At 37.1% G+C, this 18,838-nt stretch overlaps 1 protein-coding gene across 1 annotated transcript; it reads left to right on the plus strand.

Annotated features, from left to right (window-relative positions):
• Nucleotides 1–6,557: 6,557 nt before the first annotated feature.
• Nucleotides 6,558–17,864, plus strand: LOC130810411 (histone-lysine N-methyltransferase ASHR1). Its single transcript, XM_057676462.1, has 14 exons — nt 6,558–6,747; nt 9,178–9,311; nt 9,634–9,768; nt 10,015–10,069; nt 10,526–10,644; nt 11,049–11,137; nt 11,213–11,294; nt 11,489–11,593; nt 11,698–11,788; nt 11,864–11,983; nt 13,553–13,659; nt 16,963–17,032; nt 17,115–17,178; nt 17,397–17,864. Exons 1-14 carry the CDS (start codon nt 6,645–6,647, stop codon nt 17,557–17,559), a joined length of 1,437 nt encoding a protein of 478 aa, XP_057532445.1. The 5' UTR covers nt 6,558–6,644; the 3' UTR covers nt 17,560–17,864.
• Nucleotides 17,865–18,838: the final 974 nt, after the last annotated feature.

Genomic DNA, 18,838 nt, shown 5'->3' on the forward strand with positions numbered 1-18,838 from the left:
GTGACCTATAAGCGGGCATGGTGTGCTAAACAACAAGCCCTTCTCTCCATCTATGGTACATGGGAAGATTCTTGTCCTCTTCTTCAACGCTTCTTGAAGGCACTGCAAGTTTCAAACCCCAGGACTATAGTTGAGTGGTTCTTTAAGGAAGATAATGATGTTGATGTGTACGTCCGTCCGAGTATTAGAACTTTCCAACGCGTGTTCTGGGCTTTCCAACCTAGTATTGAGGGATTCAAGTATTGCAAACCCCTTATTGCCATTGACAGAACACATTTGTATGGTAAGTATCGCCATACGTTGTTGACTGCGATTGCCCAAGATGGGAACAAGGGAATCTTTCCGCTTGCCTTTGCTTTGGTCGAGAAAGAATGCATAGCCGCCTGGTCTTGGTTTATGGCGTGTGTTCGTAAGCATGTGATGCATAGTCTAGGGTTATGTGTTATTTCCGATAGACATGCGGGCATTCTAGCAACCATGGAGGAGCCGGAATGACAACCTCCGAACGCCCATCATAGGTTTTGCTTACGACATTTGTTAAGTAACTTTAACCGTCAAATGGGTAATGTGAAGTTGAAGAATATGTTTGGACGGACTGTAGAGCAAAGACAAGCACATAAGGTCATCGAGGGATTGAAGGCCATTGGTGTTGCTAATCGAGAGGCTCTTTTATGGATTGATCAAGTTGGTGATATGTGTAAATGGTCAATATGTCATGATGGAGGGTATAGGTATGGTGTTACTAATACCAACTTAGCCGAAGTGTTCAATAACGTGATGAAGGGTGTAGTTTCTTGCCCATAACTACTCTTGTGGAGTTCACCTTCTATCGTGTTAATGATTACTTTGTTAAAAGACGCGAGAATGCAAACACGTGGCTAGTTGGGGTTAATAAGTACACTTCACACGCCACTAGAATTATCACCCGTAACACCGAGAAGGCAAACTACCATGAGATCGTCGCATTTGACTACAGAAGAGGCCTTTTCCAAGTTAAGACTGGACGTGTTAATAGAGGATCCGCCAAAGGTGGTAAAATACAAAGTGTGGATATGAGAGAGATGAAATGCACTTGTAACAAACCATCCATATATCACTTACCTTGTTCTCATGTTCTTGCCGTATGTATTAAACGACACTTATCCTACTAGCGTTTTGTGGACTCCTGCTACACGACTCAGAGCTATGTCAACACATATGAATCCATATTCTTGCCGTTGATTGATAAGAGGTCATGGCCTCAATACACCGGTGTTGAGGTGATACACGATCCAAATCACATTCGTGGACTAGGAAGACCTAAGTCCAGGAGGATCACGAACGAAATGGATGAAGGATCGCGTAGACGCAACGCTTGTTGACGGTGTGGTAGTGATGGTCACAACACTAGAACTTGCACGTCAAGGTAAACAGTATCTGTATTTGAGTATATAAGCATAAAGACTATGAAACAAATAAATAACATAAGTAAATAATTTGAGTACTACTTAAGTCTTTTTACAATAAATAACGCTAAGTTATTGTTGAATTGCAGCAGAGATGGATCCAGCAGCTCCAGGCCCTCGCGACCCTAGTGTGCTTATGATGCAGGCGGATCATAGAAGCAGTGTGCTATGGGATGTCCAGGTTATTGAATTTACCCTTTTTGAATTTATATGCCTTAATACTATAACTTTAAGCTAGCATAATATTTGCATTTAGGTGTCCAACACGGAGACCATATACACCAGGCATCCCGATTCAGCTCCGTGGGCTATTGACGCACGGATCGTCCCGTACCTTCAGCTCGCGAGGTTGTATGACTTCCACCAAATCGCGTACGGGAGAGTCGATCGGGCGCTAGTCACGGCTAGGGATGGCAATGGGTACTGGACCCGACCCGTATCCGTTTTTACGGATCTGGGTCCTAAAAATATAGACCCGTCGGATTCGGGTCGGATCCGGATCCTTTTAAATTTCACGGGTCCGGATCCGGATCTGAGAAAAAAACCAGACCCGGACCCGCAGATTTAGAGGACCCGTTTTATTTTTTTTAAATTTTTTTTTACTTTTTTTTATATCTAAAATATATAACATACTTAGTTACTCACATTAGTCACATACCCTGATTTGAATTTGAATACCCTCTCCCAGAGTCCCAAATCGCACTCTCGCAGTCTCCCTCCCTCAGCCAGCGGCCCAACGCCATTCATCCATCACCCTCGACTCGACAAAGCTACCAGCGCCAGCCTCCTCACTCCCTTCCTACTCCTCCTCACAGCCACCGGCCAACCCACCCTCTCCTCACAAGCGGCTGGAGTTTGGGATTTGAAGGTAATGAACCCTAATTTTTTTTTCCTACACTACTTTTGATTTATGTTGAGTAGTAGATATATGTATAATGTTGAGTTTAGGGTTGATTTATATTGAGTTTAGTGGTAATTTTTGATTTATGTTGAGTAGTTTTTTATTTATTTGAGTTTAGTGGTTGATTTATGTTGATTTATTTGAGTTTAATGGTTGATTTATGTTGATTTATTTGAGTTTAGTGATTTCAATGAAGTTACCCTCCTCCATCAAGTAGAATGCATTCATCAGCATCTTTTGAATAATAAGTCACAGGTCATATTTCTAGGCCTCAGCTACATTATAATCAGGAAGTTATATTTGCACTGAATTCTCATTTTGATTTTCGTATTTTCTCCGTGAGCAGAAGGGCGACCCACTTCCTCCAAATTTAATGACAGAATCATCACAGAATAATCCAGTCAAAGTTGAATCCAATACATTCCAGTCATCTACACCAAATCAAGTAAACTTGAGATACCAATTTCTGTTTCAACCCTAAAATCCATCCCATTAAGTTTTCTATTTCCCACTACTTTTTGATTGATCTTTTTCTACTGTAGTTCTCTCAATGCAGATGAGTGTTGATGGGTTATAAGACATTGATCAGAGGGTACTAGATTTTCTACAACAATCTTCAAGCTTGTAAGCAGTCACTTTGGAAACTCTTTTGCTTATATTATCTTTCGTCTAAATTATTGACTTTTATTAATTATATTAAGTTATTTTGAATGTGTTTGTTGGATATTTCGAAGACAATTTTAAGTTGCATAATGTTTTGTTGGGTGATTCATTGTGAAATTATATATATTATTAACATTAGTCTATAAATATCGCTTTATTGCAATCTAAACACATTTAAAAAAAATTAAAACAGGACCCGTTTTGGACCCGGATCCGGTACTGGATCCGCAGTATTCGTGGATCCGGATCTGGGTCTTGCAAAATTGGACCTGCGGATCCGGGTCCGGATCTGGATCCTGTTCTTGAAAACGGATCTGGATCCGGGTCCACCTGGACCCGATCCAGATCCGACCCGTTGCCATCCCTAGTCACGGCTTTAGTCGAGCGGTGGCGCCAGGAGACTCATACCTTCCACCTACCTCTAGGTGGGGCTACCGTCACATTACTTAACGTAGCTGTGCTTACACGGCTTCCCATCGAGGGACATGCCGTGTGCAACGATGGACGCCAACTCGAAAGCTGGCAAGACAAAGTCCATAGATTATTAGGAGTCCAACCTCCGGCAGAGGTAACCAAAGGGAGTAGCCTGCGCGTAACATGGCTTGCGCAGAACTTCTCGCACCTCCCTGAAGGTGCTGATGACGTCACCATTGAGGCGTATCTCTTATATCTGATTGATATTGTCTTGTTCTCCGACAAGACTGGCAACCGGGTACAACTATTGTACTTGACGTTGCTTGATGCACCATGGGAGGTCATCTCCGGGTACAGCTGGGGTTCGGCAGCCCTAGCGTATCTGTACAGGAGACTTTGTGAAGCTTCACGGAAGAACGTGAAGGAGATCGCTGGGCCCCTCATTATTCTGCAGGTAATACTAAGTTTACATGTTACCGTTTTGTTCCTTTTATTAAATGTTTTTGTGTTTCTTTTACTTACTTATAATTGTAATTCATAGCTTTGGGCGTGGGAGCATGTTGTCATTGGTCAGCCGATGAGGAGTGTGGGACGTGGTGCATTTGCGCCACCAATTCTTCCACCCCCACATGTGCCATATGGATCGCGGTGGTCCTTTGAAAGACGAACAAGGACCCACACAGAATCGGGCGTGGGGTTTTACCGCGATCAACTCGATCTACTACAAGCTGACCAGCTAACAACTTCATTACAACTTGTTTTGTAACTATCACATTGCGTAATTTATTAATCGAATTTTCACGTTTGGTTTCGATGGGACCTTTTCCCCGCTGAGGCATATGCTGCATTGCCTCAGCACTCGGGCATATTGTCAGGGGTGTGGAGAGCATCTGTACCTATGATCTGCTTCGACATAGTCGGAGTGCATCTCCCTGAGCGCGTACTGCTCGAGATCAACTGGCGCCATGTCGCTCGTTGGGAGCACAGGCTAGAGCTGCTGGCCCAAGGTGCGCCGATCGAGGCTGTAGGCACACCTACTTCGGCGGATTACATGCCGTGGTTCCTCTCCATCACTCGTCGATGGATGACACCACGAGGTATCATGGCGACAGCCCAGTACGCTCCCGCAGCACCAACGATGACACACTTTGTAAGTATTCTTCAACATTGGTTATTATCCATAGAACTTATACGTTATACATTTCATTAATACTTAAGTCTTACTGCAGGCACAGGGCATTGCATCAGTCATCAGCTCCTCCCAAGAGGAGCCCGTACGGGAGATTGCCCAAGGCATACTCCTAGGGATGCAGTTTCAACACTTCATTCCGGAAGTGACTGCGCTCCACACCACTATGTACGAGTACGGGTGATCTCCTCATCATGCCGACGTTCATCTTGAGGAGGTTGACTTAACGTCCTCGGACTACGGTGTCGGGTCCTCATAGGGTGCCACATCATCACAGTATCAATCACCTCTCCTACCCGAGCGTCATGCGACGGCCTTTTACTATCGTAGGAGGCGTCGTAAACCGTCACAATTAGACAGGGTACAGGAGGAGGATTAGCATTAGAATACTGTTTGTATATATTGAACATTTGTACATACTCAATATTTGTAACATTTGGTCTTTTGTGTATAAATTGTAACATATATGTAGATATACATAATTTTATCGTATTATCACACGTCTATTATGAATGAAATGATGTTAAGTACTCAGACTTTTCGGCGATGAATCATTCCGCCAAGAATGCAATATGAATTTAATCAAAAACAAACAGACAATCATATTCAAATAGGAAACATGCTATCGAAAATTCAACACAACTTCATTCAAGTTCAACAAATCCATACCAAATTACATAGTTCATTCGTTAAGTTAAAATACCGTCGCTAACTAAGATGGCTTCTTAAACTTTCTCATAATCCTTTCAGTCTCTTCTTTCCTATGTGCCATATCATCTATTTATCTCTTCAGATTAAGTACCTCATCTTTAAGCTCTTATTTTTCCTTTTCAAGCCATACTATTAAGTCTCTCTGCCATTTAGTACCCTCCGGAGCAATCCATCTAAAGTATGTGCATCCTAATCCGTCAACCAAGTAGAAAGGGCAAGCAACAAAATCACGCCCTGGATCGAAGTCGCTCCAATCTGTATTAATCTCAACTTCATAACCACAATCACAAAGCTCTTCAATACAATGCTCCTTTGACATCTACGGAATACATATAATATAGTAACGTAAGTGAACTTTCAAAAATAATATTAACATTTATAAATTGAGAGTAAAACTAACATAATATCTTATGTTACCTTTATAAATTGATTCAAAAGAACAAGAATGATGTAGATTGGATATAATGAAGTAGGGAAATGATGGAGTTATTTATAGAACATCATTACAACGGCTATTTTCAAGTTCGTAACGGCTATTTTTTTAATTAACAACGGCTAGTTTAATTCGTACAAAAAAATAATAATAAAAGGGATCAGTCGCTGTCAGTAATAGCGACTTATGCGTTTTATTTATTTATTTATTTTTTTGGTCTTTCGCTGTTAATAACAGCGATTTTCACCGAGGCTAGGTTTGGATGTGCGGACGCTTATGTTGAGAATTAAGTTTTCACGAAGTTTATTTTTGGAATTAAGTTGTTAAATGATCTTATTTTTTTCAAATTTTCGAATTGAAAGGGGTAGGGTGTAGTACAATATAAATATTTTGATTTTAAAAATATTTGGTAAGGTGGATCCGTCTATTTATATAATTGTCATAATAAAAAATAAAAAGTAAAAAATATTTTTATGAAAACCAAGCTCAATAATAAATCGATCCGACCTAATAATAACCCGTTCCATTATCGATCTAACATTATAAAACACCGACCCATTAACAACTTAACCTTTAACTCATTTGGTAGACGCACCCTAATGAATACATCTAATCTAATCTAATATGTAATAATAATGCATAATTTCTAATTTCTAATTTCTAATTATGATTTATAAATCATTATAAAAATAAATATAATAATAATAAATAAATAAATTTTAAAAAATAAACTAAAATCATAAAACTTTCCTTTATTAAATCCTACAGTAATTTGTTAATTTCACAAAATCACCCTGCGACATAACTTGTATTAACGTTAAGTTGTTCTAGAGTCTAGACTTTAGGGGTTGGGAAGGGGAACTGAGGAAGAAGCAAGAAAACCAAGGCATGGAAGAGAAACTGCGCCAAGTTTTAATGGAGCACGATCTCACTGTTTCAGTTCTACCAGATAAAGGCCGTTCTCTTTTCACCACCAAGAATTTATCTCCAGGTTTTTTCTTCTTTTCTTCCCTCCCAAGTATAATCATTTTTTAATTTGGAAATTCAAGTTATTATTTTTCACTATTATTTCTTACTCCTAAAAAAATAATTTTAAGATTTATGGTTGCTCTACCTAATTCACTTACGACTTACGAGTAATGACCAATTACTAGCTCAAAACCTGAAATGCTGTAGTTAGTATTGATAATTAGAAATGCAATTATGCAAGGAAGGTTTTATGAATATTACCCTAAAGGGAGAAACTTGCATAATCACTTTGTATCTTCAGTGCTCCGGTTTACTCATGCTAGAAAATATAGGCACACACCTGCTTAAACCATGAACCAGGTCATTTGATTTAAAAGACTATTAATATTTAATTGTATAACATATAGCATATAAGAATGGCACATGCAATACGAGCGTTGTCGTAATAGAGTGAGATGACTATTACAATAATAATGTATTACAAATATGTGTTACAAGATGAAATCTTACACTCCTTTGTTTATGGCCTTGAACTTCTTCTTGAATCACCAAAGTAACAATGAAGATATGGCTATGACAAACAATGTAGTCACTCGGAAATTAGATATAAGTAAAAGGCGTTCATACACTTTATGTTTCTCCCACAAAGGTGTTTGGGATGATGATGAAATACACAATGAGATTCAATCTACACAATAAAATTTCCTAGCATAAAAGGGATTGCGATAGTAAAGACAAGTATTGTAGTGGATTAATGGCTTTGATGATATTGAGAGAGATATCATCTCATGTAAGGAAGAACAAGAATAAGAGAATTCTTAAAGAGAGAAATCAGAAATGATATGGAATGGGATGGAATGTCCCTTAGCATACTCTCTCTCTCAATAGAGAGGAGTACCAAGCAATGCCTCCTTATGAAACAAGTACGTTTAGCATTTGAATCAAAAGAACGATTCACCAATGCTTATCAATGAAACATAGTGAATGTTTCATCAACTTCTAATTAGAAGTTGGTAGCCATTAGTGATGATTGAACTCAGGCAACACTAACCAAAAAAACGAACAAAATTGCGAAAAGTAATAGACAGTAGGCAACGAGGAGTGGCCGTCCCAAGCGACGAGTCATCGCCTAAAAGCCAACTCGGCTTTGGGTTCAGACCCAAAATGAAGTTTAGCAATCATTAAGTGACGACTCGTTGCCTGGGGACCGACGAGTCGGCTTTTTTCACTTCCAATTTCGTGATTTCTTTTTAAGGCATATTTTGGACTTATAATATATTGTATATTTATCCCACTACTATACTTAGTATGTATTATATACAAATCTAGGTCTATATACTCTAAATGTTCAACAATAACTACATAAAATAACAATGATGTGTGATAAAATGGAACAATTTTTTATGATAATTATAGGAGATAAGAACCTAACCACAAGGCACAAACAATATCAATAAATGAGGAAGAACTTAAAAACATGTTATTTAGACTTTTGGTGTGTCAGAGACCTAGTCCTTGCCTTAAGAATGTATATGGTGAGCATCTCCAGTGTGAATGATATCAATAAATCACCATGTCCCAAAGGTGAACACACCAGAACCTGTATGCACTTTCGTGGGAAGAGTTGGAGCAATCACCATAATAGCCAAGTTGAATAGAATGTTTTATGTGTTAAGAGAAGATGAGAGCAAGAATGTGAGCAAAAAAGTGAGAAGAAATAAAAAATGATTAATCTCTAAAAAATGAGCTAGAAGCCTCTATTATATTGAGCTTCTTGAGCAACTCTATTCATGAGTTTGTAATCATAAAGTGGATTATTCCCACACTAAACTCATAGATATAATGAGGATAAATAGGTAAAAGGGGTTACAATGAATATGTATCAGAAATAAACAATGTGCAATAATCAAAAAGTGTTGAAGGAGCAATTAATAAAAAAGGTCAAAAACAAAGAGCGTACACAAGAGCGTAGTCTGCACCTCTTGGTTCTTGAACAAGCTAGAACGAGTGCTCCAAAAAATAAGAGCGAACACTGTCACTTAACTTCCATGTGTTACTCCCTTTACCCATGGGCTATCTTTGTTTGTATTTAGCAAAAATTTGACATGGTAGACTATAAATGGTAGCACCTCATTGGGTAGCTCATAGCTGTTCTATATCTTTAGCTAAGTGTTAAACTCTTGATTTGGGCGATCACTAAAAGCAGTTATGTTCATATGATATTCATCATCTGCGAAAACAGGGTCTTATTAATAGACGGAAAGAAAAAATTGTAGCCTAACATGATTACTTGTGGTGGTTTTACATTTAACAATGTTGATCATGTTTCATTGGGAAGGTCAGAGGGAAACATAGAACCTTACATAGAACCCTGTTGAATTGTGATAATCTTTGTGTACTGATTATAGTTTTTATGTGATTTGCTTGTTGACATGCCACTCCTACACTGCAGGAGAGGTGATTATAAGACAAGAACCTTACATTTCCGTGGCAAATTCCTCAAAATGTGAAGTTTGTTTTACGCCTGTGAATGTGAAGAAGTGCACTGGTTGTCATGTTGTGTGGTATTGTGGGAGTACATGCCAGGTATTTTGGTTGTTTAAAGTCTATTGTCATCAATGTGCTCCATTCATTTGGGGTTATAGACACCACTAAAGAATTCTTGAGCTACGAGTGAACATCAACAATGTCAGCACAAATTGAAGATTGTTCTCTTTGAAAGAAACATAAAATTCCTCCACTTTAAAGTCCAATCTAATCGAAAAGACGTTTTCCTAATTCTCTGGAAATTATGCCAAAAGTAGAGTGGAACTATTTTATATGAACTTTCTGTAGTAAATTGATGTGATCTTCATATCTTTTTGTTGTTGGATATTGGAAACAATGATATATCCCGTTCTTCTACCAGAAAGCAGATTGGAAATTGCATCGTGTTGAATGCCAGACACTCTCAAAGCTTGAAAAGGAGAGGCTTAAGTACCTTACATCCTCTATACGCTTGATGGTAAAGCTCTATTTGAAAAGAAAGCCGCAGGAACAAAAGGTGGATTTCAGACCCTTCATATTTATGTGAATATAATATATTACTTACCTGCAAAGTTAATACTTGTTGCTGGGGCCGTACTTGTTCTATGTTGAGTGATTTACCTTCTTTCCTGTATTTCTGCCTTGGCACAGAATGTCTTGCCTTGCAATTGTTTTATGAAGTTACTTTTCTAGTTACACCAGCTTATTTTTCTATGAATAAATTAATTTTCTGGCTGTAACAAGAGTATATATCTTTTGGCAGGTTATGCCAACTACTTTGACGGACAACTATAATGCGGTGGAGGCCTTGATATCTCGTATCCTTGTTTTGCTAATTTTATCACCGTGTTAACCCTACTTTTTTAAAGGGGTAGAGTTGAGACCATGAGGAGGAGGTCAAGGGAGAGAACTTTCAGGATTGAGGGTAGGAACAAATTCATTTAAGTTGGATTTTAACTCAAAAAGATTTGAAATTCACATATAACGAAGTTCTTGGGTAAATCTGGGTTTGAAAATTTGGATCCGAATACCTTATTATACCACATGGACCCTAGGGTTTTAGATTTTTAGACCACACCTGAAATTATGGTCCAATTCAACAAAATCTGGGTATGGTCTTGGAGACTTGGACCCATGCCCAGTTCTAGGTGAGGGGGTGGAAGTGGCAACACTGAATTGACAGAAAAAACAGCTTACTTGTGAAAATTTTATATTTTGTTTCCATTCTTTTCTTTTTGTAAACTCATATTTTACTTAACTATGTACCTTTAAAGATATGTCTGAGCTTGATGAAAAGCAACTGGTTTTATATGCACAGATGGCCAACCTTGTTAGTGTGATACTTCAGTGGCCTGGCCTGGATTTGAAAGAAATTGCAGAAAACTTTTCCAAGGTTTCCTATTGAAACTCAACATTGACTAGTTCCTATCGATGTCATTTTGAACATATGCGTTCCTAAGATACTCTGACATCACTGAGACACTGAAAATTTTCAGAAAACTGTGCTGCTAAGATTTCCATCTAATTATCACAAAAGTAATGGCTGGCTATTATTAATGGCTTATGAGAGCTGTTTACTCTATCATCAATTTGATTCTCTTGTAATCTAATCACTCTTTTCTTTTTAAAAATATAACTATCAACTTATAACTTTACAATGCATCATTCAAAACCCAAGTACTTGCTAAATTATTTTGGTTCCAAATGAGATGGAAATTGTTGCACAAGAGCTTCAATTATTTATTATTAGAAATAAGTCACTGAGTGTGGACCTGTCTTGATTATTCCTTGTTTCAGCTTTCTTGCAATGCACATACTATCTGTGATCAAGAACTTAGACCACTGGGTACAGGATTATATCCTGTAGTAGCTATCATCAATCACAGGTAATTTATTCACCCCATCTGTCTATTGATTGTTTCATCTCTGGAACTCTTTTCTGACTTCTTATAGTACTTCAGTTGCTTGCCGAATGCTGTATTGATATTTGAGGGAAGAACAGCTGTGGTTCGTGCTGTGCAACATATACCTAAAGGTACTGAGGTACTACAGATCATTTGGCCAGTTCTGTCCATTTCTTATGTTACAATCGCTTCTAAATGTGTGAGGATAGCAATAATGATGCACAAATCAAATTCTATCCCTGAAATCCCTTCCTGCTAAAATATATTAAAAGAGATGCAGAAAAGGAGACAATAAAATTTGATTAATATATTTGTTTTTTGATGCTCTTGAAGGTTGAAATAAGTTATATAGAAATTGCTGGAAGCACCATGACTCGGCAAAAGGCTTTGAAAAAACAGTACTTCTTTAGTTGTTCATGTCCTCATTGCATGAAGCAGGTTAGTATATAAAGCTTAAACTGTCATTGTACTAAGTCAGACTAGAATTTATTTACTTAAGCATGTTATTTTCCCTTTTCTATTTTGTTTGATCTTTTTTGAAGGGCCAATCTGAGGATATTGAAGAAAGTGCTATTTTGGAAGGTTATAGGTGTGATGTTGATACATGCAAAGGTTTTTTGCTCCGGGATCCAGGTACATGTCTTTCTTAACAAATTCGAGTAAAAAAACATGGATGTCTATCTTAATTTATGTCATTTTAATATGCAGATAAAAAGGCATTCATATGCCAACAATGTGGCTGTTTGAGGAATCTGGAAGATATTAAACAGATTTCGAGTGAAGTGAAAACTTACTCTGAAAAGGCTGCAAATTCCCTTAGCTCAGGAAGTATCCTTTCTAATGTTTTATTCTTTTTCTTTCTTTTTTTTTTTGTGGCGGGCAATTAATAGGTTGTTTGAAAAAGACTTTTGGACGGAAAGGAAGGGGAAGAATGCAAAGGAAAGGAACGGAAGGGGAAGGGAGGGAAGGAGAGTGAGTATTTCCTTATTTGGGTAGGAGAGAAATCGTGGGAACGGAAAAGGAAAGAAATAGCTTAATCTTGAAAGAGGGATCAAAACATATGGAACCTTCTTCCAATTATGCTCGAGCAGAAACATTTTGACTAGGGATCCAAATGCTACCTTTAGTCACTGATACCTTGCTTCTTTTCCCTAATAGCTGTATCATTATATTGTACTTCAAAACAATTCACAAAATAGATTACAATGGAGAGGAAGGGAGAGGTAGGAGAGTGAAAATTCAAATTAGAGAACAGGCAGAGGTGATAGAAAATGAGAAATAAATATTACTAAACAGCTGTCAATTTTTTAACCCTTGAAACCATGGACATCAAGCAAGAGAGGACAGAGAGGGGAGGATTGAGAATGGCATGCCCCTACAGCGCCTAGTTAGTCTGCAAGCATCAAGGGTCACCGTCGAGTTGGTTAATGAGTGGGTTGTTTTTAGGGGTTATAAGGTTGAATGGAAGTTTCTTCCGTTATACATATTTTCCGTGGACAGAACTTAGGAAGTGCAAAAGAGAGAGGTTTTACTTTCCCTCTTTTGATTGTTCTAGTTAAGTCAAGAAAATTGCTCATTCTCCCAATGTCAAACACAATTTTTTTTAGAGAAACTTGAAATGTCTTTAAGCATTTAATCATTTAACGCTTATTTTCCAAATTTACAAAGTGAATCATGAATTTCAAAGATAAAAAATTTGTAAAAATGAAATTGAAGAATTAGATTAATATTTTCATTTTGAAAAAAACTCCAAAATTGGTGTTTTCACTTTGATAAAAACATCTGAGGATGGTGTTTTCACTTTGGTCCATAAAAATTGATGCCATCAGATTTAGCCCGATAAGATCATCATCTAATGTAGATTTTCTCTTTTGTTTTCACATTTTCAAACACTTATCACTCACTTCCGACGAGTTGAAGTCAGCTGATGGTGGACCGACGAAGTGCTGCATTTGACCTTGGGGGTTAGTTGTAGTTCCTCCCGTCTGTTTTTCGTGGCCGTGGAGCACTGACAGCTGATTGGAGATTGAAAGGGAAAAGGGCAAGAGAATGTAAGGGAGCGGTTAAAGATTAATTTCCTAGACAATCTAGGGTGTTGGTAAGATACTTCTAGGGGGCATTTAGCATTTGAGAAAGATGGCGACAGATGGGGCTAACCCTCAGCTTCTGCCTTGACAAGGCAGTGTTCTAATCATTGAACTACAATCCCAGGAAAATTAAGTCTATAGCCTAAAACTTTTTCCCTTTGTTTCCCTTCCCTTCATTTCTTTTTTTTTTTTTGAAAACACAGTAAGAATTATCTAGTGACTTCCTATTGCATAGTAGTTTCATGTACCTTTGCCCCTTATGTTACCCCTATTATTTCCGAAATGAAAGTGGTTCTTTGACTATGTTCAGACTATGAAGAAGCTGGTTCTTTATATAAGATAGTTGAGGAGCTACAGTTAAAATTATGCCATCCTCTATCACTTAATCTGATGCGGACACGAGATAGTCTGCTGAAGGTATTTCATGAACTTGTATAGCTTCTGTTCTTGCAGTTAAGATCTTAGTACAGTCCAGCACTAGTTATCAATATGTTCCTATGATTTTAGATTCTGTGATTTCTTTTTCCTATTTTTAGTTATTAGTTAGAACTGTGGTGATTCGATATAATGTATTTTCATATGGAATGTGTGATGCCGTTGGTTACTTTTTGGTGATTCGATATAAATGTTAAGTTGTTCTGCTGTTGATAGAAAGTTTTACTACTATTGGAAATGAAATGATTGAAAGAAGAGTTGGGAATTATTTTAATCATCCCATTTCCAGTGTACAGCCTTCCAGAAAACATACCATTTTTTATAGATCAAAACCCTAAATTGACAAATTCAAATTAAGCCTGTCCATCTTCTTCCCTCACATTCTCTTTATCAAATAAAATGGAATGAATCTATAACAAAGAGAAATAAGTTTACCTACAAATGGCAGTTGTGTTGCTTTGGAGCTGAAAATTTAGAATTTAATTAAATTCTAGTTCCTCACTTACAGATTTGATCTTAGTAATTATTGCTTCATCTTTCATATTTTTTGTATACTCCTTGCTAGAGGAAGCCATTGTTGAAATAATTGGGGAAAACGGGGATCTTTTCCAGGAATTTCATTTGAAACTTTAGTAACACCTATCCTCTCAAAGCTAGTCATGCCAAACCCTAGTTACGCCAAACATATCGTCTGGTTGCGGTTTGATATAGTCAAATCAGCCAATACGGTCAAAAATAAATCGTGTGGACAGAACGCAACAATATGGTATAAAATGTTTCAGTGTTTTTAAAAAGCGTTATTTTTCTGAATTATTGGTCGTATTTTTGCATTATGCTTCCCACTCCCATTTATCTATGTTGTAAGTTTTGTCATTTTTTATGATGATATCTTTCTTATTCTTTAACAATTACTTTATTAAGTTTTAGAAAATACAAAATAAGTAATGTTACTCTCGTTCCGGAGTCATCAGAGATAGAATTCACGTTCCCATTCTCGTCGCACCGATTTATGTTTCAGGAAACAATGCTACTTGGAAAAGGAAGAGTAGTGTAGAAGTTGTCTCTGACTAAAAGTAAGCGGTTATCATTGAAACTATATTAGTCCACTGTAAGATCTTATCATTAAGGGCCCTCCAGGTATATCGACCCTATTAGTCGCAACTAGGCATTCATGCAACATCTTTATGAGCATCTCATTGAGAGGGGCTAACATCTGACTCCCACTCAGGATTCGTAAAGGAGCCACATCTATGAGAGTTCCCTCAGGAATTTCTGCAACCTCTGTTGGGAAATACTTCTAAGATCACGAAATATGGATAGGTTTTATTTATTACTTTAAGATTACAATCAACTAATTTAATGACAATAACATGAAAATAAATAGAGAATACTTGGTGACTTGATATTCTTTTTTAAACAACAATTAAGTCTATTCTTTATGCTTATTTCTTTCACATTATGATGGGAAAATATCTGAAACAGCTTACACGATACAAAGAGAGAATTCTCACTAGGAAAAAGATCAAATGAATGAATTTGATGATGTAGAATGACGGAAACTTGAACTCAAAACTGGTTTGCTAGGTCACAAAGAAAAACTTGTGTTTCTAGAGAGAGAATAAATTTCAGATTTGATTTTGATGTGCCCTAGTGTTCTCTTTATATAGGAAAACTAACCGGTCAAATTATAACCTAGCTAGATTCGTATTAAGAGCGTTTTGTGTGAATTGGTTATCCACATCTCTGATCTGTGTGCTAAAACGCGTGGAATCAGTAAACGAAGAAAATGCTAAGCGGTGCTTGACGACCTTTTGAGCCTAAGGTCGATGGGTCTTTGAGCCCTTGCCTTTTTCTTTTGATTAAATCTGGGAAACCCTGAGAACAAATATTGAGAGCTTAGATACCTAGCGAGCCTAAGGTTGACGTTGTTAGACCCCACAACATCAAATTTTCTCGTCATTTTTTCTCATTTTCATTTTTGCCTTTATACATATAATGCATTCCACCTCTTTTACCAAGTGGTACATTGCTTTTCCACATCCAACATTCATGCACTTAAGTTAGATCAACAATTAGGAAATTGATCTTAGAATGTTCCAAATCCCAACGGCTTCAACACCCCCTACATCCCTCGAGACCTTCATCATTTCCTCTTGGATCGTAAAAAGGACTGGGAGGAGCAATTTGGGATGGAATCACCTTTGGTGAAGAAGACTCCACCATTCGTGCTTTTGTGACACGACTACAAGAGACATCTCCTTTGCTTAAGTCGAAGAAATAGTTGTCTTCTTTGGCTATGAAGGGAAAATTTTGACCATAACTTGCGTAGGAACATGGGATACATAAGGGAACATGGAGAAATCTACTGGAACTGATCGCCAGGTTTATATTGTGGGTCTTATTCCTCGGTGCCATACATCTTATAGGTCAAAAGGGGTATATTTCTCAACATCCATTTTTTCCCAGTGAGTTTTAACTCTCTGGAACGAAATCGTCACCTCATTGGTGAAAATATATAAGACAAATAAGAACATTTTCTCTCTCTAGTCGCCATTAACATGGATTGAAGTCTCTAGTTTAGAGTCTCTTGAACACATCGCTGCGAAAAACCTCACGTTCAACAAACACTACTATATTGCTTATTTATCGCTGAAGGTTCTTAGAATCAGAAGTGAACCATTTTCCCATCTCCATTCCCCACGTAATGACTTAGGCATCAGAAGCAAATCTTTGGATATCCCTTAGACTAGGTTTTTTCATTCTTATACTACATCGTCACCAGAGAATAATGTCAACAATATGGGATTAAAAGTCATTGGAAGGCCCTGATACGCATATTTATTCACCAAGTAGGTTTTGGCCCAGTCTCAAAGATCAATGGTTTGTGCCCTCTAGTAGACAGGTACAAATTTGATACGAGAAACAAAAAAATTAATTTAGTGTTTTGGAAAACTTAGGAAGCAAATTTTGATCAAATGGAATCTTAGGAAGATAAGTTATCCATCTTGAGCCAAACAAAAGAGAAATGTTGATTTAGTGGTTCAAATTGTAGGAAAAGTATGGCGTTTCACGCTTCAATGGAATGTCTAAAGATACATGAAAGTTTTTGCATTACCTTTCTTATCATTTGTTTGTTTTGTGAAACTCTTGGAAGATTAAGCGTGTAATACTAAGATTTTTAGTTTTCTAGATTGGTGTTTGGTTAAATTTTTTTAACATAATGTGTGAATCTTTCTTTGGGAATTCATATGCTAAGTTTTCATATCATGTATAATCTGTTCGCAGATATTCATGGAGCTGAGCAACTGGAAGGATGCGTTGGCCTATTGTAGGATGACGATTCCTGTTTATGAACGTAATTTTCAGCACTGACCAGTGGTTACTCAGTATTTAGGTATAGAACTGTCAACTCTCATTTGTTGGGCTTGCTCTTGCAGGGGTCTACATTGGTTGTCATCCTATGCTTGGACTGCAGTACTACACGTGCGGAAAACTTGAATGGTAAGAATGGATCCTCTTGATCATAAGAAGTTTGTACATCTATACATACACACACACAGATATATTTATATATATTAAAAATGTATTGTCTAGTTCTCTATAGCCTTGATGGACTCTTTTGAATCAAAATTACTAAAACCTTTGATTTGGAGGAGGATTCTTTTAACTTGTCTGATGTTATCTGTATACCCATTTTGAGAAAGACAATGTGCATATAGGTTACTTGGGGAGACTGAGAACTGTATCAAATCACTAACAAAGGCTCTGGATATATTGCGAGTCACCCATGGGACAAGCACAGTGTTTGTGAAGGAGCTGATTGTCAAGCTGGAAGAAGCTCATGCTGAGGCCGCTCTTAAAAATAAACCTCTTGATGGGTGATGTCTCTCTTCAATTATTAGAAGCTAGAATATCCTGCCTACTGAGAAGATTGGTTTTTTGGTTTGGTGTTTGTTCTGTATTGAAAAAACCTTGTTCTTGCAAATCTTTACAAAATTGTAAGCATAAAACCAGCAATTGAAATTTGCATTTGACATTTCCTTTGCTCCTCTAGCTTAGCTTCGCTACTGGCTTCATTTTTTGTACTCGCTTACCTAGTAGACGATTTGGACATAGATGCTTTTATGGATCGATCCTTTTGGTAATTGGTATCCTCAATAGTAATGCTAATACTATTGTGCTCTCAAGGGTAATGTGTGCACTTAGCTTTTGTTGTAATGTAATGTACTCGAATCATGCAACACACGGAAATTTTTTGTGTATCTTAGCGGTACACAACTACACTTTGGTCGGATGGTCGCCCATGAAATTTGGTCTTTGCAATAGCTGTGCGATGGGATGAAATTCGGTCAATGTATTAGGGCGAATGGGTTATCGTTGTACAAATGCTTTAGTGTTGAATATAATCGAAGCTCGATTGAACTTTTGTACCTTTTGTTCCAGCATTGTTTATTTCAACTCTTGAGTTCGAGGTCAGATGGAATTTGTCCATTTGCATGTTTAACTTGCACAAGTCTAATAAACAAGCTTATAAACCTAGTCAAACAATCTTAGTTGAACGAGCTTGTGTAAGTTTGCACATTTATTTTAAAAATTATTTCCCTTAAAAAGTCAATTAGAGACCCAGAAAATATGAAAATCTTACTTTTTAAAGTACTTTTTGTCAAAACTTTTTTTAGTTTGTGTTTTTTTTTTTTACTTTGTTATAATTTTTCTTTTTGAAATGTTTTTATCACTTTTTTATTATTATTTATATATTTAAATTCTATTTTAATATTATCTATACAATTTAAGACATGTTATGAAAGGAGTATATGCCCTTAATCAGGTTTGATTGATATTGCGAGATGTATGTTAGCAAAAGAACATCTTTCATATCAGACAAGACAATTCTGCGTGAAATGATTGATATGGTAGGAATAAGATTGACTTTCAAATGAAGGTCGGTTTACCATTTTGGGCTCTCTACTTCTAAACGCATTCCATTAGCCTTAGGAGATCGAGATCAAAAATTTGAAACAGATAAGCAAAAAGATATAAAAAAAGTCGATTAATAAGCAACTTTTGAAAATGTTTCCTAAAGTAAGCATTTTTTTCTCATAGCACAAGTTCAGGGTTGTTCATTGTTACTAACAGCGAACAAAGAAGTTTGGTAAAAAAA

Source organism: Amaranthus tricolor, chromosome 4 (genome assembly GCF_026212465.1).
Source record: "Amaranthus tricolor cultivar Red isolate AtriRed21 chromosome 4, ASM2621246v1, whole genome shotgun sequence".
In the NCBI taxonomy this organism is placed as follows: Eukaryota; Viridiplantae; Streptophyta; class Magnoliopsida; order Caryophyllales; family Amaranthaceae; genus Amaranthus; species Amaranthus tricolor.